Source organism: Panonychus citri, unplaced genomic scaffold (genome assembly GCF_014898815.1).
Source record: "Panonychus citri isolate SS breed McGregor unplaced genomic scaffold, ASM1489881v1 Contig00118, whole genome shotgun sequence".
Taxonomy (NCBI): domain Eukaryota; kingdom Metazoa; phylum Arthropoda; class Arachnida; order Trombidiformes; family Tetranychidae; genus Panonychus; species Panonychus citri.
In genome coordinates, this window is record NW_026515523.1 from 40262 (window position 1) to 68023 (window position 27762).

Sequence of the window (27762 nt, forward strand, 5' to 3'; positions counted from 1 at the left end):
ATTGCTCATTGAAACTGATCAAGTACAACAAGTTTAAAATTACCGATAGATAATTTTTATTATAAAACTTTTTCATATCACAAATTGAATTGTCAACTGTCATTCTTAATAACAATGCTTATTGTTAAGATTATCAGTGTATATTGAACTTAGATCATTTTTTCTCCATCGTCATGTAATAAATTAATTGATCGATCACAAGGTTGTTTGTAACTTTGCCTCGAAGTTTATGAGTGTGTAAATACTCAGTTTGAAAATGAACTTATTTGAGATTACTTGTTTCTTTCTCATTCGATTGTGTCTCATTCGGTTTTTCGGTTACCTGATTCTTAGGAATCGGTTCAAGAAATAGTGGGATATTGGCGAATGATTTGTGGAATATATTGGCCATAAAATCGATTCCTTTACAATTGGCTCGATAATTAATTCGATCATGGTAAGATTTTGAGATTGGTCCATAGATAAATTTGATTGGTGTTCCCCACGATGCATTGAATTAAATTTTTCAACAAACTCTTCAGAATTTTTGTTAATATCGCAACCACGAACATCAACTATCTCCAATCTTTTCCAATAATAAATAAGCTGACGAATATGGCAATCATTAAATGCACAGTTTCCTCGAATAGCGATTGATTTTATGTTCGGATATTTATGCAAAAAAGATCCAAGAGAGCTCCATGACTGAATTGATTCATCCTATTGAAGAGAAAAGGTCAAACATTTAAATTATCGTTTACAAGTTAACGATTTCTTCATCAAATCGATACACTTACTTCATATTCGAGGACAATATCTTCCAGGTTAAAATTTTTCGAATGGTCCACAACTTGAAACTCCTTACAGTGGATAAAAGAAAGGAACAAACTTTTCAAAGATGGACAATTGTCAATGAGTAGCATGTAATGTTGATTATAATAATTCGTAATACCAAGTACGGCGATTTCCAGCATCTCAATGTTAGAAAAAGGTAGCCCATTGTATCCAACAAGAGTATCAGCTGAAATGAAAAAGATTTCAAGAGAAAATTAAAATCGATTGATCAAATCAAGAAGAGAAAAGAATACGGAAATTTCTGAGACAATCAACTAATTGTTTACCTCTATAGTACTCAATGTGTAATCGTTTGATGTTTTCCATTTGAGGTAAAACAACCCAAAGCTCCTTACAAACAGTTTCGATTATCAATTGACGATAATCATTTTCTTCACCACTGTCCGACCTCATGCTCTCAATAACTGCAGTTGAAACTGCATGACGATTAAGCTTCGAGGGAAATGGATAATTAAACCAAACACCGATCACATCAGGTCGACAAGCGAAAATGTCCCTTAAAATGTAGGCAGCGGGTCCACAGGCATCATGAATTTCCAATACCTTTTTTTATGAGGTTTGATGAGAGAAAATGTATTGAAAAAAATTAGAATTACCAATTGGAAATATTATTAACAATATATAGATAAATAATCAATAAAGGTAAACACAAATTAACTAACCTTTAATCGTGGTAAATTTTTCACATAAGACATTAAACTATTACGATCTCTTGTCTGGTAAAATAATGCATCTTTCTTGATTATTGTCTCACCTAAAGAAACAAATAGTCTCATATAGTAATTGTAAGATAATAAATTGACAATTAGCTAGATGAAAAGATCAATTTACCATGTTCCTCTGGAGAGACATAAATCAAATAGTTAACTTGTGAAAGTCTCGAACAAGCCAAGTGATACAATCGCCTGCAAACTGTAAAATTTACACGGAAAGAGAGAGAGAGAAAAATTTAAATAATTACAATACAAGAATCATCATTACAATTTGTACAAAATTTTAAAGAAACAGACAAAATTGATTAGATAATTACCGGTGCTTAAACTGAGGACATCGGAAACCAGAGAGATTTTAGATACAATAATGTCAAGTATTTCATTTGGTAGTTTATCGAAAGTCATGATTACCAAATTAACCAGTAATTGAACACAAATTAGACAAATAGATTACCACTGACAGAGGAAAATGAGTCCATTGTTTTGAGAAAAGGTTACAAGTTGAATGAGAAGAACCAGAAGAGATAGAAAGAGAAAGAGAAAGAAAAAGATCACAATTGAATATTCATATTTAACTTAATAGAGATGAATCAATTCACCAGAATTGCAGTAACATAATAAATAGATAAATAAATTTAAAATGAGAATAAATAATTAATAAATCAACTGTCAAAATAATAATTAAGAAAACAATAAATGTAAACAAGCAGAAAGGAAAGTAAATTTTTCCCCTTTCAGGGTTTTCCCTTTTTGGGTTTTCGTTGCCATGGTGATGACAATTCATGGCTCCAATTTTGATTCTGTAAAGGAAATGATCATTTAAGGGCTAAAAATGTGACCTTTTCATTCAGTACTTATGACTTTGTGTACTCGCAAGGTCACAGAAATGAAGCCCAAATTTACACGTGTATTACATTTTCTCAGATCCACCAAGAACTTTAGAGAAAATCGAGTTCAAAGTTGAAACTTCGAGTTGATTTTCCTCGGCAATGAGAATGCGACTCCAAAGTTTTCACTTGTTCGAGTTGAGTTTCCATTCGTTGAGTTAAATTCAGAGTGAAACTCTACTAACAATTAATAACTTGATCATCTTTTAGATGTCACCAATGATCTTGAGCATAGAAATTTGTTTTTCTCAATCATAACAATTGAGTATTAGAATTTACTACCAGGTGAAACATTCACATGCGTAATCAACTCTTTTCAAGAAATTAAATCAACTCGATGTTAGTTTCAATCCATAAGAGTATCAAGTAACTTAAGTCTTTATCTCAGTGTGAAAGATCAAACTTTGAACATATCAATCGGATAAAATTTGCTCGATGCTCGAAATTTTCTAGTAAATTGATTTTCAAATGAATGAAGACAAAAAAGAATCTAAATCAATGAGGATAAAAGTTCGTAAATGTTAATATATTTTCCATCTATTGAAATAATATTATTCATAAACTCTTTGAATATTATGAAAGCTCGAACATTGGATCGTTAATACTTTTAAAATTCGTTTGCGTCTTCGTCAATTTCGTAAAGCTTTTGCTCGAAAATTGTTTTGAATTGAATTTATGATTGATACTCATGTGAAGCTTCATAAATGTACCAATGAGCGATTCTTTTATTGGAGTATTCAAAGTCTTTGGAAGGCGTAAGAACACTTTCCAGGAAGGAAGTGACATTAAGATGACTCGAAATCTTTTCATCATTGACATAACGTGTCTTGGTGAGTATCCATTCATTTGGTATCTCTCTTTCTCTATCTGTATGTTACATTATTTTATCTTTAATTGATTAGGATTATCAACCACCATTGGAACCGGTATATTCACTTTGCTTGCTCATGCTGCTAAACATGAAACTGGACCTTCAGTTGTCCTTAGTTTCCTGATTGCCGCAGTGGCCTCGTGTCTCGGAGGTGAGTAACAGAAAGTTCATATTTTTTTTTGCTATTCCTCTGATAATGATGATGATAAATTAATATTGATTTTGTTTTGTTTTGATAAATTCTCTTTTTCTCTGTTTGCCATTTTTCTCAAGGTCTTTGCTATTCTGAGCTTTCAAGCAGATTCCCTGAAGGTGGTCCAAGTTATGTTTATCTCTATGCTACTCTCGGTGAGATATGGGCTTTTTTCATTGGATGGTCCATGATATTTGAATATTCAATAGCCAGTTCTCTAGCAGCTAAATCATTAACTTCATACCTTAATAATATAACTAATGGAACACTGACCAATATTTTTCACATACAAACTTCATCTTTCTCAATTTTACCTGGATTCGAGGGTCACTCTCTTGACCTTTCCTCTGCAATTATAATCATCTCCGCTGGAGCCTTACTTTACTTAGATTTGAAGGTAATCAATTAAATATTACTTTGAAAAAATTATCGATCAGTAGGCAAATCAACATCGAAGATGAAAGTTTTACTTATGTACAAGTTTCATCGAACCAAATTTTATAACTCGACTAACGAATTGATTCCCTAAAATTATCCGCTCGTTCGTTCTGAGCCACTTTAAATCTACTCAATAATTGAATGAATTTTTGTTCCATTATCAGTTATCCTGTCTAATAAACAATGTTTTGGTCTTCGTTTGTTCAATGGTCATCGCTGGTATTGTTATGGTCGCACTGTCTGATATGGACCCTGAAAACTGGACTGCAGGGGCTGGATTTTTCCCCAACGGTGTCAATGGGGTAATTACAATTTTCTTTTCCAATTTTTATCCTTTTATTACCTTATCATTTTCCACTTATCAATATATTTCATTAACTCCATTCTCATTGTCATTAACTTTTTCTCCGAATATTATTTTCTATTTTTATACAGATTTTCTCGGCTGCCTCATTGTGTTTTTTTGCGTTCCATGGATATGATATAATCGCGAGTATAGCCGGAGAAACCTCACATCGTATTCGTATTGTGCCTGTTGGTATTAGTTTAGCTTTTCTACTTGGACTTGTGGCCTGTTTTTCCTCTTCGGTTGCAATAACCCTACTCGTTCCCTATTCGTTAATGAATGATAATGCGCCAATTATACAGGTAAGTTTCTAATGATTGAGAATAAATAGTTTTTCCATTTAAAAACTGTGAAAATATTAAGGAGAGAAAAATATATCACCGAATATATTACCACAAATGATTCGTATCAAATTGACATGTTATCTGACAAAAATATCGTAGCAAATTGGATAAGTAGTTTTCTAGTTGATATTGATAATCTTTTGACTCATTTCGTCGATATCGAAATATTAATAATAAGTAAACTGAGGTTTTCTAAATCAAATCTATTAGTTTGATGAAAAGATAATTTTCCAAAAAAAAATAAAGAAATCGAGACAAAGAGAGACTATAATCAATCGATTTTCAATTTATATCATTGAGATTTTTATTCTCTATTTCTATTGCTGAATATTTAAAATGTTATCGAATCCAATCTGCTCAGAAAGTAAAAGAAATAGAGGATTGGATACTCGATCACTGGGAGTTGAGAATATCTTTAAATGTATAAGGATAACGCAAGCGAATATGAACAAAAATATTCAGATATGATTTACCAATGAAATGAATAACATGAGAAAGCTGAATATATATGAATAGTAAAGAATGATTATCATTTTAAATATTACAATTGTTATCGATGCTGTTACTTTTTTTTACTCAGGATTTTAGTAACAACGATGATGCTGGTAAGTTTTTTTGGTTTCCAATGACATGAAGGAGTTAAGGTTAAGCATGAAAAGATTTCATTGCTTAGTATCATCGCTTTTCTTGATTTAAAAGAAAGAAAGATTTATTAATAGGAAGAGAAGATATTTTCACCTTTACTTTTCTCTCTCTCTCTCTCTCTCTCTCTCTCATCTTCCTTTCGCACTTTTGATATACAATGAGAAAGATATTGAAGAGGAGAAAAATAATCCGGATGATTGGTTCAATGATTTTCACTCGAAATTGTTATATTGATAAAGAAGAAGGAAAAATCGAAAAGAGAAAACAAAAAGATAATGTAACTTATATATACGAATCAGGAATGAAAATATTTTTCGCAAGACGATGTGAAGATGATGAGATGAAAGAGTAAATCTCATATTATTAGAAGAGAAAATTGTTACCAGTAGCATAATCTTTAAGAGAAAACGAAAGGATGAGAATAGAAAAAAATGACACAAATGGTTATCATTTTCTTTTTTTTTCACCAACATTTCTCTCATTATTTTGGATTGTAAATCTCTCATCCCCTGATCGACTAATCTGACAATATTATTAATTGACCACAATCAATGGACCAAATAGATTGATCAACACTCATTGAACTCTCGTGAAAATGACAGAAAATTGTGTGTGAACTTGATAAAACTTTGGCGTTTCAATGAAATTCATTCAATAATAATAAGAAAAATCTAAGATGGATGAGAAAATCTACTTTCTTTTCACAGGCTATTAACTCAATTTTTGTCTTTATTCTTGGCATTTATAGACATTCACAATTCGTGGGTATGATTCAATGAAGTATCTTGTCATCATCGGAGCAACAAGTGGTCTCTATGCATCAATCATCGCCACTCTATTGGGTCTCTCTCGTTTAATATTCACCATGTCCTCGGATGGTTTACTTCCGGGTAAACTGTCAGCATACAATTCAACCAAAGGAACCACAACCATTGCCACTCTTTTCGCCCTCCTATTATCATCCATCGTTGCCTTAACGGTTCAAAGTTCAACCCTATTCCTATGGCTTGGAATGGGCTCCCTGTTATCTTACATGTTTGTCTCCATAGCGATTCTATCACTTCGCTACGGTTTATCTGAGCAACTTGCAATTGAATCAAGTGAACTAATCAACAGCGATTCTGTCAACGATTCATCAGCATTATCATCAGCATCAATTTCACCAGCGACAACAGCCTTGACCATGGCTACTGAGACTAATCATTTAAACCAATGTCTCGAATGTTCAAATCATCATCATCAACTTAATTCCAACTATTACAATGGATCATCTATTGATTTAATTAATCGACAGTTAATGATTAAAAATTATCAAACTTGTTCATCAATTAATAGAGGGAAAATGTCTCGTGCTAACGATAATCATGAAAAGCAACTTTCTCATCCTCATAACCTTTTACCTCGTTCATTTAGTGATTGTTTAATTACTCATCGTGCTTTTACCTGTGATACCAATAAATGTGACCTTTGTATGGGTCGACCTTGCCTCAAGCCGAATCGAACCTTCATCAAAGGAGCCAAAATGTATGGAACTACGGATAAACCTAAAGAAATGACCGTTAACTTATTATCTGAGAATAAGTTTATCACATCGATACCAAATGAAGTAAATTTATCAGAATCAAGGTCACTTGTTGCACAAGAATCTACAGGATTAGGAATTAGTGTTGATGATAATACTACCACCAAGAATAACCATAAGGAGTATGATAACTCACCTAATGAAAAAAGTGCTCAAAAAGTTTCTGGTAAGTGGAAACAATTATATACATATTAATAAATAATCCACAGAGATTTATATTATATAAATTATTACCATTGAGTAAATAAGTTATCAGAAAATAAAAACCGTTATCTTCATCAATGTTTAATGAATAAAAAGTAATACTTTCATTTTGATTAGTTTCGATATCTGATTCTAAATGTAACACATGAATGGTATCATGTTGATGTCTGTTAAAGATAAAAGTAAATCAGAATAGCAATCATGGTGATGATCAGAAATCATTTGAAAGTGATGAATAAAAATTGAAATGATAAAAAGTAAAAGCTTCTGGCTAAAAGTCTATCAGGATAAGTATTGTAGCGAAAATGGAGAAAACCTATTATCTAACAATGGAAATAATAAAGAGAATCCATTCAGAAGATTTTCTATCAATTTTTTTTTCTTTTTGACCTTTTTATAGTTTTTTCTCTTTTTTTCTGCTGATCTCATCTGAAAATCTCTTTCATTCTTAAATGAATCTTTTCTCTCTTTCCATATCTATCCTATTCCAATCCATTTGAAATTGAAAAGATTCCGTAATGATTTAATAGTAAACGACTTTCCGATTCTTGAGAAGAAGAAAAAAGAAACTGAATGAATCTTTTTCTCATTGCCACGCTCTCAATCCCACTCCAACTGATACTTCACACTTGGAACTTCAATTTTTCAATACTTCACATGATACTTATGTTAACTCTTGAAATCGATGAGAATGAATTTTTTTCCCTCTTGTTTTAACCTTTAAACTTGACAATACAACTATCAATAACCCTCTCCATCACATAGATGATGAATCTCACAACTTGATCATCATTATTGTCCACAAACTGGTAAACCCAATCATCATCATCATCATCATCATTTTTTCAGCTTATTTTTCACTTGATCAAATGTTAATCTGTATTTTTGGAATCCCTTTGACCTTGAGAAAATACATCAATCCAGAATTGATGGAAAAATCAATGAAAGATCAACAATTTTATAACCAACAGGGAAAAAGTTAATGTCTAAAATTTTGACAGAAAATATTTTTTATATCAAAAACTTTCATTTACCTTGAAACTTATCAATACAAGATCTTATTTCCCTTTCATCATGTATCATACTAAACCATGATGGTATCATCGCTATGGGAGCATAAAAACTTCACCTTTCAACCAAATATTACTCCACAGAACTTGATATTTCATCACAAGTTGATGATATCTGATTTTCCTGAATGAATAGTACAAAAATCAAAAATTTACTCTGTAAAAAAACTGAGAGAACTGTAATTTGTCTCATCACTTGAGGTGACATAAAATTATGTATCATTCAGTTGTTTTTTTATAACAACCACCCTGAAAGTTTATATATACATATCCTGGAAACAGAGTTTCATTTTGGAACGACAATAAAATTGAATACAAGAATTACTTTTCAGATGATAATAATTTAAAGTTTTCAAGTTGACAGATTCACGAAAATATTGATATTGTAATGATACTTGAATGAACAATGCAAATAATGGTAGAGGAGATTCAGGATTAACATTGAAGTGATATTATCATGATAAAATCATGGAGGAAAATGGGAGTTTTATATCTGGTTGACAGGTTAATTACAAAGTATGACTAAAAATTGAAGGTAAATTGAAACAATGACAATTGTTTAGTATTGTCTTTGGAAAACATTTCCATTGGTTTCTGTTAAAGCTCATGTTACAATGTAAATTAATGTATGTAAATATTATTAATATTGTTTCAAATTTTATCCTCATCTTCATGATCAACATGCATGAATATTTATCATGCAACACATTGACAATAAGCTATTGTCATAAAAGGTAAAGATTTACTGGAATATTTCAAATATTCAATGGAAATACTTGACATGTAAAAATTTTGTTGATTTAAATGTGAATACGATGAATTGTGCTCATTGTTTATCAGAATATGTGTACATACATGATGATTCAGAAAGTTCTGATATTTTTACCTTGAATCGAAAATTCAATTAGTCTTATTTTCAAACATTATCAAGTTATTATCTTGGAATATCAGTAAGTTCTGATAATCCTTTTAGATTTAAAAAACTTGCTCTTCCTTTTCACCCTGAAATGAGCTGGAAAATAAGAGATTAAATCATGTAAACAAAGGTGTAATTGTTTAATTGCTTTTATTGTTCAATACGATTAATGAATCCATGCTCTGATTGTTGAAGCTCCAATGAATTTCATTAGTTTCCATGTATTAATAGTTTTACAGGCATAATGATGAACCAAATGTTCATTTTCATGATAGTAATAATGATCAACTTTAATGTAATACAAATGTATATATAATACAAATTGAAGGAAAATAATGATTGTCTCTCATCATTATTGTTATTTTTTTCATTCAACCTGATGATTCCTATTGATTGACCTGGAAAATTTATATTACGTAGTTTTATGTGTGTTTATATGTGTACATGAATAAATGATTGGATGAACATGATTATCATGAAATCGTGATGATAATCAGAATAGAAAAGGTGTAAGAATATATTTATACTGAAAACGTTTGTAATACAATCAACAAGAATCACTTAGAAGATAGAAATGAATTGATGCACTTTCGATGTTCGAAATTGGTTCAATAGATTATTGAAATGTAATTTGGCTTCGATACCAATAGATTTACTTACAACTTGAAGAAGAAGATATTCAAAGTATCGCTAATAAGACTAATAGTTTGAGACAAATAACAAGTCAAAGAGAAAAGTAAAAGATATATAATAATAATAACACATACTGGACGCAAAGGTGAACATAACACCAAAGAAAGTTTGACAATATAAATGACAATTAGAGGAATATATTAAATCTCATGAGATGTTCATTAAAAGTTGAGAGAGAGAGAGAGAGAGAGAGAGAGAGAGAGCCAGACAGAGACTGAGAGTCAATATTCAGATATTTATGTTGGAATGAACTTTTTGCTTCTCATTGATCGACCATCTATTGGTCTTACTCTTATTCAGACATAAAGCTCAACAATTCTGAGAGTGAAAGAGTTGTAAAGATGAGTGAATCTTGATTGGTTCCACTAATTGGAATGAAGATGCGAAACTTTTTCTTTTTTCTTATTCTTTCAATATAATATTACTACTAATTGTACACTTCTCGATTCGATGCCTCATTGACTCTTACTGTTCTCATCAACTAAATCTCATAATCAACTTTTTCATATAATCATAAAGCATCAGTAAATCGTTTGAGTGTTTGGACCACTTATCACAAGTAAACAACAATTAGTCTAATATATTTAATCACTATCCCTTTATTACACATGACTTTCTCGTGTGCAATCAAATTGACTCAATAATGAAACTTTTTTACGGTAAAATGATTAATAAACATCAGGATGATTAGTGTATTAAGCAATTGCCAATACCACTCATAATAAGAAAGTTATTTATGCAAATTTCAATCGTTGTTTTGTTTTTGTAAAATAATATTTACAATAAACGAAGACTTGATTATGTTTAATCAAGAAAATCAATGGAAAGCTATTATAATTAATTGGAGTTAATCAATTTATCCATATACGTTGAAATTGTGTTGAGTAAAAATTAGTTTATTTGTACGTGTAGAAAGAGACAGGATTAGTTTTAGCAATTTGTATCGAGTTGAATGTACAGTTACTTGTTGTTATCTTTGTGATTAATTGGCTGGTATTTCATTGAACTGATTGTCTTTTGGGTATTAATTAGTAGTCATTGTTAATGAGTAGGAAAAAGAAGCAAAATTAAAGTCCACTGATTAGCTTGGATACTGATTAATCTGTGTTCTAACTTTCAATGATTTACAAAGTTACAATTGCCATTTAGATTTGACGACGATGCTGATAATCAACAATAAAAGTAATTCAAATGAATAAAATAAACTGAAGAATTGATTGATTTAAATGAGATTGTAAATATTACATTTTACTTTATCGGTTTTAAAAATATCCAAACAATAATCATGATAAATGGTGAATACAAACAGAAAGAGATAGATAGATAGATAGATAGAGAGAGAGAGAGAGAGAGAGAGAGAGAGAGAGAGAGAGAGAGAGAGAGAGAGAGAGATGAAACCTTTTTACTCATTTACATTGACGAAAACATTTCATTTGGATAAAGTATTTGAAGGTATTCACAGAAAAATTATCATTGTACTTCAAGTCGATCAAGTTTTTTGTTTGATTAACATTTACATATCATGATAAGATATTCTTATGTATTCTAGCATTATACTCATATTATTATCATATCATTGTAACATTTCCTTGGATAAAATTGTATATAAATGGTTGATAAGATTCGAGATGAAAATTTCATTCCATTCTGAATCAACTCGCCATCTTGATTTGCTCATGTTTCAGAAATGACATGAATTCTCATTATGATTATCATATAATCACCGAGAAAATGTTGAGCACTAAGTGTTATTATAATACTTTGATGCAAATTATAATCTCTAATATGAATTTATATTTGGTCAACTTAAATAGATGTAGAGTATAACCCTGAAGATGACTTTATTCATGAGCCAATGTACCTTGAGATTAGATTTTTTTTTTTGCTTGTTTGGTGATTATGAGATTATCAATGTCGGTTTATTATCATAAGTCAATTGATATTCAACTGTTTATATTTCATATCTTAATTGATGTTAAAAAGTCAATTTTGTCATTCAATTGATGAGCCTTGACATTAATGGACTAATCAATTTACCTATCACAGTAATCCAATCAGATTCACTTATCTATAATTGATTTTGTCATAAATCACAATCATATTTAATCTAACAAAAGGTGAAAGTTCATCTGATCATTTCCGTAAATAAGCCAATTGAAAGGACAAAGATTAAAAAGAAAATTCGAAAGTTAATATTTCGAGTAACATCCATTCAGCATTTTGAACGAAAAAAAAATACATAAGAAAATCGAGTATAACGAATTCTTTTATTTATATATAAGAGAGAAGTTGATGAGAGATAATTTTATTAGTTCTAATGAATTCGAAGGAAAAACACAACGGAAACGGAAAAGTTTCTCTCCCTCTCTTTATCTCATGTGAGAAAATGATATCAATCAGTTGGAATTTATTAAACTTCACATTTATCATGTTTACTATCTTAATTTTCCAGTTGAATGTTTTGGAAAAATTTTGAGTGAAAAAAATTCCAAGAATATGATTTGCAATTAACTTTGAAACGAATTGAGAAACTATGATTATGCTCATTACCATCATGAAATCATTAAGAAATGAACATTACCTGAACCCCTTTTTTTTACTGAATTTTATTATTATAAAAAATAGAGAATTTTGTAATAATAACTCTTGGGTATCATGTAATCATACCTTCACTTAATACACAAAATGGCGAGAACATTTTTCTTTTCTAATCCGATAGACAAAATTATCATAATAATGGAAAAGGTGAAAAAGTCTCTTCTCACCTTTGGAAGTCAAATATAATTGCGGTTTCCATGGTTTCCATGGGGTTTTGTTTCTGGGAACGTTCTGTTATTAGGTTGAGAAGAAGAAGAAAAAAGTTCTAAAGGTAACTTTTTCTCTTTTTCATGTAATTCAGGTAGTGATTTTGATCCATTTTCATATAATATATTTGTGCTTGATTAGATTGTTAATCAACCTGTGAAGTAATAAATCAAATGCAAAATAATGTTCATGATGATGATTAGTTACCATGAAATTCATTTTTAAGTAGCTTTCTGATTAGGAAAAGAGGTTCATGCTAATTTATTATTCAGTTGTTGTCAAGTTTGTTTAGATATTTTTTGATTGTTGATCAATTGAATCAAAGATAATTAATGAACCTCTTCTTTTTTTTTGGTGGGAGAAATATTATTACCATGATGATGAATTGTGAAATTTCATCAAAAGTTATTTAATAACTCAGAGAATATCTCATTTATAAAGATGAATATTTATCAAAATAAATGAGACATTTTTCTCTGTTTCATTATCATGGCAATTCTGTCAATCCATTTTGACTGAATTATCTACATCTTCAGTTCTTATGATATGCTCTACATTTTCATGTATATTCAATTTTCTACTTCAATCAACTCTTAACATGAAGATAAAAAACAGTGAGAAAAGATTGGAAGATGAGACCAATTTTTGACTAGATCGTTGTACCTGTCAGGGTGAGTTTCGAGATGAAATGTTTGCTAAGATGATCTGTCTCGTTTGTGTATATGATAGAGAAAGAGAGGGGGAGAGAGAGTTGTTTTAGCATTTTCTTTTTTCATGGAAAGACAGAAATCTCTGAATTTCATATATTCGAAGTCGGTCTTCCAGTCATGTTCAAAGTGTCATGAAAGATTCAGGTATGCTTATGAATCTTGGCTCAACTCAAATGCTATTGGATTACCTTAATAATTCATTGAAATCATTGAAATAATTCAGTTATTATTGCTTTCTAAATGATGAAAACTGCGAAACTATGAATACTTGAAGTAAATAATGTCAAAAAGAATCAACGAAATAAAATTGATTTTCCAATTAAAACTATCAGAGTATTTAATTGTGACAATTATAACTGCTTTAAAATTTTGCTTGTGTGAGTTTCATTGCAGCTGATTGTAAACATGTTAATCAGTAAAGTATTAATAGTTAATATAATGAGTTTGAACATTAAGAGTCAATCATTCATATGAAAAAAAAAACGTTTCAAAATTATTGCTATTAATAGTTTACATGGTAATTTAATCTTTATCATTGAAATTTGATACATAAAATTCAGATTTTCAATTTTTTTACCAGAGTGAAATTATATTCAACTAATCAGATTGATTTCCTCTTGCTCAATAAACTTTTGCCATTGAAATCATGACAACAACAAGAGTATACAACGATAAGCGACAATTGCTATACGCTGAATATAAATCCTTTCCGTTAATTAACTAACCATATGATCATAATTATCTATAATTAGTAGTTGATAACAATCAAGAAAACTGAATAGTATTAAATGAAACGAGTTATGAGATGGAAGGATAATAAAGATTCTGATTCGATTCAGCTCACCGAGAGCTTTCGATTGATACCTATTTCAAAAAATTCGGAAAGATTCAGCAAGAATTTCCACATTTTATCCTCTGCTATCCTATTTTAAATAACTTTAGAGTTTTGATGTTCTATACAATTTGTTTCATTAAAATTTTCTATTTTGTAAATGCGAAGATTCAATTGACAAGCTATCTAAGGGTGCTCTTGATATGCGACACACTGATTAGCATGAAGATTCATGATCATTCACTCTGATTACTCTTGATTTTTTTCTTCCTCCTAGAATCTGAAATTCTCTGAGTTTTTTATTTATTTTTCTTTTACATCTCAATAAATGATCGGATCCTTTTTATACCGAACAGTTTTCCTCTCTTCAATTAAGCTAATGTGTAAATTAATTACTTGATAATGATAATGATTAAACTTTAACCTTCATCATTGTTATTAATTATTGGTATTCATAACCATTATATTTATGATTATTAATGAAAGTGATTATTTTTTGACACCAATTAATCTTGATAGTGACTTGATTATATTTCTCATCTAATGGAATGTACAAAGTATTATAATATAATAATAATAATTATCTGAAGAATATATTTATCTATGGTATGAGAATGCAAATATAATTTAATTGATTAATTTTTCACCATGAAAATGATATTCAGATGATGAACATTATCAAGATGGTAAGAAATTTTCATCTTCTAATTATTATCATTTATTCATCATGACCCTTCCATCAATAAGATCATTGCTGTTGAATTTGATATTAGCGTGGACTCATTTTTATTGGAAATTCAATTTACCTATCAGATGAAAATTAATTGAATACATTTTGATAAAATCGATGCTATTAATATAATAGTATTACGTTTTAAATAGTGTATATGCTCAATCGTTTTCATGATCGAATTGGTTAATAGTTGAAAGTTCCAGGAACTAATCAACTCAAGATACTTTTTTGAACTTGATTGATTCTGAGATGAGCTAAGAAAAGTTCAGATTGAAGGAGAAAACTTTTTCCTCTCTCTCTCTTCTCGTTCAACTCTTTGGATCCTTGACATTGATCAGATAACGATACATGACAGAATGATGAAGAAGTGAGAAGAGAGAGAGAGAGATGGTGTAAGATTGAATGCAAAAGAAGCTATCATTTTTTCCCATGAACTGAAAAATATTTTCATTCCAATTTGGGGATAATATTAGAATAGTATTAATGTAATTTCATACTTCATGTACATTAGATGTTTCTAAACGAGATTCAGAGTGTAATGTATCCTTGGTGTTAAACGAATAGAATAAATTGCAATTTGAAATCAGATAAATTCCCAGAAAAAAAAGAAGAAAAAAGAGAAAGATAAAAATAATGATGTTCGAGTAAAATAATTTCGTTCGCGATTCTAATGAAGATAATGTTCTCATTCTCTATTGCAAAAATATTTCGAAATAGAGAAAAAAAAGAAAAAAAAAGTGATGAAATGTATTAGAGGTAAAAGAATTGTAATAATACTTATGGAAGTTCATGTGTAATAATCGTAATGATGACGAAGGTAGAATGTAATCAATTATTTCTTGAGAAATTTCAGATAAAATTTCACAATTAAATTCTAATCCTGATGATAAAGTTGTTCTATTATAATATTTCCATATTGAAAGTCTGTTTAGTTATAAGAAAATTCTAAGATAAGAAGTTGAATAAGTTCATCTTAATTGTTCTGTTAACTTGAATTCTTAGAACTTGTTGACATTTTCAGAAATTTGGGTAGACTTTTTTTTCTTTTCTGTTTTTTTCATCTATTTCATCTTCAGGCGATTCATCATGTGGGGTAGAATTTGGAATTTTGATGAATTGTCTTAATAAAGACGATGATGAGTTTTTACTCGGATAAGCCTAAAGACTTGGAAGGAATTTAACCTCAATTTGAAGATTTTCGGTCCCACATAACCGAAGAACAAGATCGTTTAGGATCACTAATTGATTGTGTTAATCACTGAATCAAGTACTCACTTAAATCTATTGATTTTAAAATTAAAACAATTAATTTCACAAATGAATTTTAATTAAGAATTTTTAGATGAGCATTTGTTGAAAGTTAACTAAACACTAAAGAGGGAGATGGAGAATTGTTCTAGAGAACAAAATTAACATTGGGGGAAGTACAATTAATTTGGGGAAAAGAAATTAGGGAAAATTAAATGGGGGAAACAAAATTAATCTAAATCATTAAAATGATAAAGTTAATAATGAGTAAGGGTTAAGTTGAACAAAAGAAAACCAATTGTGAATATGGTTAAAGATAAAGATGAAGATAAGAAATTGGTTAACCTGTTACTAAGCTTGAAGCTTTTAAGGTTAATACCTAAAATAAAAGAAAGTAAAAAGAAAGAGATAGAAGAAATTCGGTCTCTTACTTTTGGTTCATTTGTAGTGAACTTAAAAATGAAGAGATTTGGGTTAACAATTTAAATGAAAATTAACTAATTGTAACAATTAAAAATGAAAATTAAATTGAATTCATATATCTCTAGATATAGAATTAGAGTAACATAATTGGTTAAATGAGGGATATTATTAATTAGTTAACAATTAAACAACTATGATTAAGGATATTAATCATTATAATTGGTTAATTGCAACAATGGAAATTACAATTAACTTTACAACCAATATACAACTATAGTTGTAGGAGGTCTAACATAGAGTTTAAATTGTTGTAATTATTAATGAAAATTTAGAAAATTAAACAATTAGAAAAATAAAATAAAAGAAAAGCACAAAGGCTTGGACGCGCAATTAACTAATTGTCACGATGGAAATTTACAAATTTAAGGAAATTCGAAGACTAATTAAAACAACAAATTGTTAATTGTCATCGATTCGAAACACTGATGATGTTCAGAATTTCTATCCTTTCAGTCCCCAGCACTTTGACTGAGATACATCTTTAGGGTTTCCGTAGAGATGCGATTGGAATTTGGTGAGGTTGATTTGGATGATGAATTTCCGGGTTTTCCTTGAGTTGTTTCCGGAGAGGGATTATTTTCGAGGGATGATGGAGGGTCTGGTAAATTTTCCAAGATTACACGAGCGGCAGCGGTGATAAAATCTTCTTTTGGGTTAATTGGGGATGAATTTGATGAAGATGATTTTGATGAGGATGGAAAGTCTTTATATTTTTCCATTAATTGGGTTACTGAAGTTAAAGGAAAAGAAGCATTTTTATCAATTTCAGTTCCAATAACGGTAATATCACTAGAGTGATTTGATGAAGTTGATGATGATGAAGATGATGATGAAGTGCCTGATGGTGTGACACAATTGAATGAATGAAATTCTGGGACGGATTTGTGATGATAATAATATGACCAATCTGAGGGCCATTGGGTTTTACCAGCATCGACAAATTCACAGAATTGTTGATGAAGTTTTGAAACTTTTCCGTTTCGAACATAATCTTTGATGGTTTGATTATGTATTCCTCGGCCAACAATTTCAACTTTTCTTTCAATTTCTTGCCAAAACGACATGTAAACTCTCATGGAAGTTATAGCTTCGATTGCGGGAGAGTGTGGCTTTGCTCGGATTGTATAACCGGCGAATAATAGAAAAGCGATGAGGGACAATGAGGCGGGACTGGTTCTATATGGGGAAAAGTAAATGGTTACATCTCGAAATTTTGGTCGGAGATGGTCAATTTCCGAAGGGCTGAGTTGAAGTCCTTGGAAAAACAGGAGTAAATTTGCACCAACAATTTGTTTAGCGCAGGCCATATAAGTTAGAACTTGGTCTCTAACTGAACTAATATGTTTTCCGAATTTTAAATCGGTTTTGTTCAGGCCATGAAATCGTGTGTCCATTTGGTCAATATGTTTATATTGAATGAAAGTCTCGTAGACTATTTCACAATTTCCGTCAATGATGACGATCCAAATGGGATGAGGAACCAAAGTTTTTACATATTCTTTATTTAATTTTTCAATTCGAACGTAAGCAGCATGAACCGAATATACGTTCGAGGGATGAGGATGAATTTTAATATTCGCATCAAGAAATTCTTGATGTCGAGGGGTTAACTCTTCGAGTTGTTGGCTGCAGAGATGATTGAAAATGGTTGTAGCCTTGTTGCGACGGTTTTCTCGATAAGTCGCTCGGTTCGGGTTCAATGTTGTTGGAAAATTTTCTTGAGTAATTAATTCTCGGAGTGAGAATGGGAACCATTTTTTAATGTTCATTTTAATGTTTTCTTTTTCTTCTTCAGTAACACGAAGAAGTGGGTTAATCGCAGTATAGGGATTAACACGAGCACCAACGTCAGGAGATAATCTAAGGGGAGAACATGGAAGATCGTAGTCGAACTTTCCTTCAGTTAATTTCAGCCATTCCTCGGAATCATTGATTAAATAATGAGGAATGCGGGGATTTTTTCCTGAGTAATAAGTGGTGGGAGACGAGAGGAGCAGGATCATATTTATTGATCGGTGGGAATCCTATTTGTTGAGTAAATTCTTCTTCTTCGGAGAGAGGAAGAGTGGGATCTTTGGATTTTAAAAAAGTTGTCCAAAAGCCTAATCTTAGATTAGTGTGGGATCTGATCGCTATATCTGATAGTCGAGGGTCTTCAGGATTTTCTTCCTTGTTTAATAACAAACAAGCATAAAGTTCGAACTTTTGTTCTGAATTGAACTCATGGGAAGAATAAATAACTTGGGGAGTTGGAGCTGATCTAATATGAGGAGGGATGAAATTGATTAGTCTTTTTGGAAGAATAGAAGTTAATTCCTTTACTGAGGAACCATAGTGGAAATTTGGGTTAGATTCTAAATCTACTTCTTCTCTGAAAAGTCCAAGACGACATTCAGATTCGTGTTGATTTAGAAGGTTGGGACTGATCGCTTTAGAACACATAGTGTATCGACAATTAAACTTACAATTTCGATAATCAATGTAAGTTTTCGAGTGGGAGATCGAACTATATGTTGGATAATCATCTATGGATGAAAATCTTTTTAAACAAGAAGGGAAAAGACAAATGAATTTATTTGGTTTCGAGGGTGGACTTAATTGTAAAATTGCAATTAGATTTTGTATAAAGATAATACAATTGGTACAGTACCAATTCTTGCAAAAATCACATTCGACGGGAATGAGACAAATTTGTTCACAAAATGAACATCTAATCTTTTCGATGAAATTGATTAATTCATCATGGGAGACGGAAGCTTTAGAAATACCTTTAGGTATCTTGGGGAGAGGAATCGAGTAGATTGAATTATCTTGGTAAAGGTTAAGATAAATTTTCTCACGAATCATTTTTTCATATTTGATTCTAATGTTTTTAAAGTTCTCACGCTTTGATCTAACTAATTGTTGAACTTCACGAAATTTTTCAATTGAGAGATGTTTAGGTAAATCGGCAGGAAGAGGAGCTGGAAATTTATTGGGGTAAACGAAGGGATATTGATTCGGTTTCGGGTATTTTTCAGGGTAACTAGTTGATGGCATGAAATAAGAAGTACTTGGACGATTTACGACATTACCTTTTTCCATGTTGGTTCTGAGGGTTATTTTCTTTGGGTGAGATGAACAATTTGAATCTAAAGATTCGATGGAGATGGAACGTTTTCTAGTTGAGGGTTGATGAACAATCGGAGAGTCAAAGTTAACAGTTTTTATTTGGAGATCCTTAGAGGGATTAACAGGAGAATCAGTTCTAATAAGGTAACAGGGAAATTCAGTTGTAGGTGGTTTTCCAGGGGGACCAGGTCGATAATTGATAATTTCAGTTTCTTCTTCACTTTCACTTTCACAAAGAGAACGGTAAAAATGTTGTTGAGCACGATGATGAGCCGATGATACACTAAGAGGTGTAGGTGAAGTTGATTGATTTTTATCCATTTCGAGGATAATGATGACAATGATGATAAAATTTGGCTTTTTTAATTGAGAGAGAAAGTTAATCAAATGATGATTAAGATGAAAAATGGCGAGAAAAAGCACTTGAAGATGATTAATAGTCACTTCCGTTTAAGTTGACACTTAAGAGGGTAAGACTAATATATAGCTGAAGCTATTTTACTCTTTTAATCAAAATGATTAATTAAACAAAAAATTGTAACAATTTAGAGTAATTGAGATGATTAATGAGATGAGATGAAACAATTAACTTGATTAAGTAAATTTAAACAAAAGAAAATTCTAGAACAAATTTCACTTTGAATAATTAGAACATCTAAGATGTGAACATTACTTGACCAAAGGGTTGACTGAACAAAGACAATGGTGTGAGGCGGGTAATTGTCATTAGTGGAAGTAGCGCCATAGGTGTAGAGAGGGTGAATTTTTAAAAGAGAATAGAATTTTTTAAAGAGAATAGAATTTTTGGTAAATTCGATTCTATTATTAACTTCGTCAATATAGATTAGATTTAATCTCAAATTTTTATCATTATAGTGATTGGGATAATTTAAAAAGAGAAATAATTAATTTTGATTTTATCACTATAGTGATTTAAAGGATTATTTGGATAATTAAAATTAAAAGGAGGCAGATTTTCATTGTCATTTGTCAACAATGAAAGAAAATATAAAATAAAAACATTCTTGTTTCTTAATTGTTGTCTTGTCAAAACTTTGTTTTGATTGTTAACAATTAACTTTTCTTGATTAATTATCTGTTGATCAGATGTTTGGTATTTGCGCTTTGATTTAGTTTTTTGAGTATTATCTTTAGAGTGATTTTCAATTAGTTGATTGTCTAAATCATCATTAGTTGATTGAGGGAAATTTTGAAGAAAATCATTTAAATTTCTATCTTGATTAGCAACAATTGGATTGATTAAATCTTCAGTAGAAAATGAATCTTGGTCATTAAAATTGTTTTCATTAATATCACGAAGTGATTCAAACTGTTGATTACTAATTAACTCGATTTCAGGAATTGAAATCTTCATTTTCTAAAATGAGTCAGGATTAAAGAAATTATCTCTAAGAGATATCATTGAGGGATTAATTTTTCCAGAATATTTCTTTGTATTAGAAACATTGCAAGTGAATAAGTTAAAATTGGAAGAATCAAGTAACAATAATGCACCTTTCTTTAATCCGCAAACTAAGTAGGGACCATGATACTTGTTTCTTAGTTTCTTTGAAAGGGTTGAGTCTACAGATTCATTTTTTACGAGAAGATAATCTCCTATGTGGTAAGGGGATTGAGGATGAAGAGCTTTAGTTCTGTTAATCTGATAGAGTTGTTGAGCTTTAAGCCTGGCATAGGCAATTTTTCTTGCTTCTGTTATATTCACAGGGGAATTGTGGTTGATTGACAAATAATTGTCAAGGGGTTTATTTGGCTCACGACCAAAGACAAGATAATATGGAGAAAATCTTGTTATTTTATGCACAGAGGCATTAATGGCATAAAGAGAAGCTTGTAGAGCAGGGATTAGATTTTTAGTACCTTTAGTACACACATACGTTCGTAGACGTTCAGCAATGGTTCGATTGCATCTTTCTACAATACCTTGGGATTGAGGATGATATGAAGTACTTGTATCATGAATGATTCCATTCTTATTCATGAATTTAGAAAATTCTTCGGAGGTAAAATTAGAACCTAAATCAGTTTGGATATGAGTGGGAAATCCAAAGAGATTGAAGAATTGAGATAAAAAGTTGATCACTGTTGTAGCAGTTTGGTTTAAAGTTAATTTTGCATAAACAAAACGAGAAAGCACATCGACGATGACCAATATGTATTTCTTTGAATTACCAACTAAAATTGGTCCTTGGACATCAAGTTCGAAGCGTTGAAAGATTTCCTTAGGAATAGGCTTCGCAGCGGGATCAACATAGATGATATTTGAGGGCTTGGTTAGGTTACATGCTAAACAATTTTCACATAACTTTTTTACTTCATCGTAAAGGTATTTGCACCAAAAGCGGCGGGCAATATTTAGATAAGTTTTCTCCGTGGCAAAATGTCCACCAAGAGGAGATTCATGTTCGTGCTTAAATATTTCTATCAAAATATCAGGATCAATGACTAAACGAGTTCCGAATGGAGTTCGGGAATCTTTTCGATACAAGAGATTATCTCTTAAAACGTATCTTTTTGATGCAATTGAATTTGGATCATCTAATTGAGAGATGATTAACTTTATGTCCGAATTGTTTTCTTGACATTTACGAACTTTTTCCTTCCAAAGGGAAAATTCGGAATTGGATGAATTTGAGGTTGGATTTATATGGGCAACTTCAGTTGCAGTTGAATATAGAATTAAGGGAGGTTCTTTAAATTGATTGTAATCCAACAATTGGGATTCGAAAGAAATGTTAATTAGATTAAGACCAATATCGTAATAGCGATGATTAGAAGGGTCTTCAATATATTCAATTAAGAAAATTTTATCGAGAAATTCTTCCTCGGGGTCGATGATTTTACGATGATCCCATTCTGATTGGTATCGGGAAAAACAATCAGGGGGATGAGTTGCACCTTTTTTATAAATTACGGTAAAATTATATGCAGAAAGCATAATTGACCATCTTTGCAATCTTGAATTCTTAAAATTAATTTTGGTTAGTTGACAGAGTGCATGGTGATCTGTCTCAATGAGGAAATGTTCACCATCAAGGTAATGGTTGAATTTGTAAACACCAACGAGAATAGCGAGTAATTCTTTCTCGGATACAGAATAATGTAATTGATGTTTTAAAAGTTTTTGAGAAAAAAATGAAATTGGAAGCCAATCTCTTACTGATTCAATGGGAGTATCAGGGTTGAAATCTTCAGATTTATCGTCTTCTTGAAGAAGAATTCCACCAACAGCAACATCAGAAGCGTCGACAGAAATTTTTCGGCGGAGTTTTGGATTAAAATGTACCAATAACGTAGTGTTAATTAAAGATGATTTCAGAGAATCAAGAGCTTCTTTATCAGCTTGTAGAATTTTAAATTTTCTCTCCTTGGAGATTAATCGGTACAGGGGAGCGGCGATAGATGAATAATTTTTTATGTACCTACTAAAATAATTATAGCATCCTAATAGGGACTGTAATTCGCGAACACTTTTTGGATAGCGAAGATTAATTAAGGCTTGAACCTTTTTAGGGTCGGGACGGATTCCTTCACCGGAAACCAAATGTCCTAATAATAAAATTTCGGTTTGACCAAAATGGCATTTTTCTGGTTTTACCTTTAAATTATAATGACGAAGACGATCCATTACTAGGCGAGTATTAGCAATTAAATCATCAAAAGTAGTTCCAACTACAGGGATGTCATCAAAATAACCAATACACTTAATTGAAGTCCTTCAGAACTTTATTCATAAATCTCTGGAAAATAAATGGACAAGCAAGTCCCATGGGGAGTCTTTTGTACTGGTATTTGCCATCCGGGGTGACAAAAGCGGTTTCTCTCTTTCAGAGGAGAGCCGATTTGGTGATAGCCTTGGGCTCGAAAGGTTAAAATTTTCCACCTCGAACGACTTCCAAACAATCGTCGATTCGTGGCATGGGATGTCTCGGAATTTTCGTGAGACGATTTAATAATCGGTAATCTGTTACCATTCGGTAAGATCCATCTGAGCGAGGGACTAAGAGAGGAGCACCAAGAGCGTCCGATGATTCTATCAAATCGTGTTGGATCATGTCGTTGATAATTTCTTTAAAACACCACGATGATGAATGTTGCAATTGTAGGGTTTTGATATGGGATAACTTGATCCTCGAGTTCAATTTTAACGGGACATATTGATGAGGGAACGAAACCAAGATCGTGTTTGTGAGCACTGAAAATGTCTTGGTATTGATCAAATAGATCGAGTAATTGTTGTTGTTGGGATGGGTCGAGATCTGGATTGATCCTCGATTTGATTTTTTCAAAAAATGGTTGAATTTTAACTTCACGAACTTCTTGAGCACTAGTAAAGTCACAGCGAGCAATTAATGAGTTTTGAGGGAATTCTTTAGAATTAGGAATTTTCACGAGATTGGAATTATGACCGGAATTGTTAATTGAGGGAGAATTTGAGTCCAAAATGTAATCGGAAGAAGCATTGCCAGTTACTTTAATACAAGATTCAATAAGATGCTCAGTTTCTTGAGGAGTACAAAATCTAAAATAAAAGTCGGGGCTGGTTAATTCTTCAGAATTGGGACTTTCTTTGACGGTGATGTTATATTCATAACCATCAGAAATTATTTTCATGTAATAAACATGAGCAAATGCATTACCAAGCAAAAAAATTGGTTCGAAATCTTGACAGATTTGGAACTTAATAATTCGAGTCTCATCCATTTCATTGTGTTTGATGAGCGCGTAAGCAAAACCAATAGAGTCCACATATGCACCTGCAGCAATACCTTTTAGGCTTCGATTAACTTTAGTTATATGAGCCTGAAGTTGATTAGCCAATTTAGCGTCAATAACGCAAGCAGAAGCGCCAGTATCGACCAATACTTTTCCTTCCTTAACTCGAGACTTATCGGGGGTACAAAGAGTTAAGTTGACTTGGGGCATGTGATTTACACCACAATTACCGAGTTGAGATAGTTGTTTTATATCTCTAGATATCGCGAATCCAACAGATTTATTTCGGTAACCATCTTGAATTGGTTCAGGGGGAGTGGGAGGTCTAACTTCAACTTGGGAAGAATTAGGAAAAATCTGAGGAACAGGAACAATAGTGTTAATTGGATTAACCTGATGAATTGGTTCTTGGTTTACCACAGTGGTAAGGTTAGCGGAGGCAGCATTTTGTTGAGTCTGGTTAAAATTTCTTGGATAACCAGTGTTTGATTTGGAGGGTATAATTCCAGCGGCTTCTTGAGCTTTTCGATAAGCCAATTTAAGACAATTTTCAATTGTGTGATTGTCTTTCTTGCAATAATTGCAAAATTTTACATCTTTAGATGTTGAGGAATCAGTTCTTTTTTGATTTTGATTATTTTGAGGTTTACTCAATTTTGAGACAAAAGATTTGTCGGTGGGTTTTTCATTGTTTTTTGGATTTTTGTTTTTGTTTCTATTTTGATCTAATTTAAAATCAAAATGTTTCTTTGTTAGATAATTATAAATTCTAACCTTGTCGTCGTTCATGCCCAAATTGTAAATTTCATCTCGGATGTAACGGGGAATGTGATCCAAAATGAGGGCCAAAAGAATTTTATCTGGGGTTGGACCATAAGCTTTATTTGTAAGTCGCTTCATGTCCGAAAAGAATTTCTCAGGGTGAAATTCAGGGTTGAACCTACAGGTTCTGAGTTCAAAATCAGCAGAGTATTGAGATTCGGGGGTTCTCAATTTCTCGAAAAGGGCAGCAACATAATCATTATAATCTTTTATATGATCAAGACCAATAGCACTGGACTTAATCTCATGAGCCATGGATTTTGTAATAGTCGAAGACGGTGGGGTCATCAACATTTTCGTTGGTCGACGATCTCTTGTTTTACTAACCAAGAGTATTGATCCTCTCTGATTTGAATTCAGGGACATGAGGGTCAGCCTTTAATTGTTTAACAATTTCAAGGAAATTCACTGGGGTGAAATTTTCGTTAGAGATGGTAGATGGAGAGATGGATGGAGTAGGTGGATCAATTATATTGGCACCATAAGTGTTTAAAATATTTTTAATTTTGTTTAGAACAGAGAAAGAGGATTGAATAAAGTTGATCATGGGACAATTTAATTATTGTCTCATCATCACGACCAATATTTTTAAGAAAAGTTTGAATCTCAGATTCCGAGATGTTAGCACCACGAAATTCAAGAATCCATTCAGGGATTTTTTGATTTTTAATTTCATCAACTGAAATATCAGCAATGTCTTCAGGGGAAACAGTTTCACCAAGAAGGAGGAAATTGGTTGTTACCACATCCAAAAGTTTTTTGTGATGAAGTGAACGAATTGGAAGGGGAGCATTCCATTGTTCAAAAAGAACAAGAGTTTCTTGATAATTTATATCTCTAAGAGATTTTGATTGTTCAATGTTAGTGGTAGAAACACGTGTTGGTGGTCTAACCATAACGGGAGTTGAGAGAAGGGGATCTGTTTCAGGAATGATGGTATCATCCTCTGATTCAGAGAGATTTAGATGAGAACGGCGAGTAGCCTTTGCAGCTTTAGCAGCACGAGCGTTTGCGACACGTTTCAGCAGCAGTTTAGATTTTTAGGAGGCATAATGAAATTAGAGTTTAAGGAATAATTCAATAGAATTATGGAGCACAAGAAACGTAAGGAAAATTGAAGAACACAAAACAATTAGCAATCCTGCCTGGGTCGCCAATTTGTGAGGTAGAATTTGGAATTTTGATGAATTGTCTTAATAAAGACGATGATGAGTTTTTACTCGGATAAGCCTAAAGACTTGGAAAGGAATTTAACCTCGAATTTGAAGATTTTCGGTCCCACAATAACCGAAGAACAAGATCGTTTAGGATCACTAATTGATTGTGTTAATCACTGAATCAAGTACTCACTTAAATCTATTGATTTTAAGAATTAAAACAATTAATTTCACAAATGAATTTTAATTAAGAATTTTTAGATGAGCATTTGTTGAAAGTTAACTAAACACTAAAGAGGGAGATGGAGAATTGTTCTAGAGAACAAAATTAACATTGGGGGAAGTACAATTAATTTGGGGAAAAGAAATTAGGGAAAATTAAATGGGGGAAACAAAATTAATCTAAATCATTAAAATGATAAAGTTAATAATGAGTAAGGGTTAAGTTGAACAAAAGAAAACCAATTGTGAATATGGTTAAAGATAAAGATGAAGATAAGAAATTGGTTAACCTGTTACTAAGCTTGTAGGCTTGTTAAGGTTAATACCTAAAAATAAAAGAAAGTAAAAAGAAAGAGATAGAGAAAGAGAAATTCGGGTCTCTTACTTTTGGTTCATTTGTAAGTGAACTTAAAAAATGAAGAGATTTGGGTTAACAATTTAAATGAAAATTAACTAATTGTAACAATTAAAAATGAAAATTAAATTGAATTCATATATCTCTAGATATAGAATTAGAGTAACATAATTGGTTAAATGATGGATATTATTAATTAGTTAACAATTAAACAACTATGATTAAGGATATTAATCATTATAATTGGTTAATTGCAACAATGGAAATTACAATTAACTTTACAACCAATATACAACTATAGTTGTAGGAGGTCTAACATAGAGTTTAAATTGTTGTAATTATTAATGAAAATTTAGAAAATTAAACAATTAGAAAAATAAAATAAAAGAAAAGCACAAAGGCTTGGACGCGCAATTAACTAATTGTCACGATGGAAATTTACAAATTTAAGGAAATTCGAAGACTAATTAAAACAACAAATTGTTAATTGTCATCGATTCGAAACACTGATGATGTTCAGAATTTCTATCCTTTCAATCAACATGGTGAGAGATGTAAAATTTCATTAGATTAACAGTTACACAACTTTAGCTTCTCATCTCTTAACCCTTAAGGTGAGTTATTAACATTTTCTATGGTTAATTTGTCAACATTAACAAGAATGATAACAAAGTTGAAAATTGGTTAAAGTTTTCATGATAATGAATCACAAGATTGAATATTCTTCAGCCTCATTCTCTGATTTCAAGCCATGTAAACAGCTAAGGGTATTCAGCAGTATTTTATATATAAGAATCTCATGTTAACAAAA

The 27762-nt window shown here is 31.3% G+C and overlaps 2 protein-coding genes across 2 annotated transcripts in view; one reads left to right on the forward strand and one right to left on the reverse strand.

Moving 5' to 3' along the window:
• Positions 1-39: 39 nt before the first annotated feature.
• Positions 40-2255, reverse strand: LOC128390329 (uncharacterized). The gene is made up of 6 exons (XM_053350039.1): positions 1865-2255; positions 1666-1746; positions 1497-1588; positions 1101-1377; positions 777-1000; positions 40-699 (listed from the first exon to the last, which is right to left on the reverse strand). The coding sequence occupies exons 1-6, from the start codon at positions 1950-1952 to the stop codon at positions 319-321; spliced, it is 1143 nt and encodes a 380-aa protein (XP_053206014.1). The 5' UTR covers positions 1953-2255; the 3' UTR covers positions 40-318.
• Positions 2256-2804: 549 nt separating this feature from the next.
• The window catches only part of LOC128390312 (high affinity cationic amino acid transporter 1-like), a 67391-nt gene continuing 42433 nt past the window's right edge, over positions 2805-27762 (forward strand). The window contains exons 1-6 of the mRNA XM_053350006.1: positions 2805-3264; positions 3337-3456; positions 3579-3895; positions 4101-4238; positions 4372-4584; positions 6020-7019. Of these exons, the coding sequence (XP_053205981.1) occupies positions 3147-3264; positions 3337-3456; positions 3579-3895; positions 4101-4238; positions 4372-4584; positions 6020-7019 (1906 nt within the window). The 5' untranslated portion in view covers positions 2805-3146. The remainder of the gene's footprint in view (positions 3265-3336; positions 3457-3578; positions 3896-4100; positions 4239-4371; positions 4585-6019; positions 7020-27762) is intronic.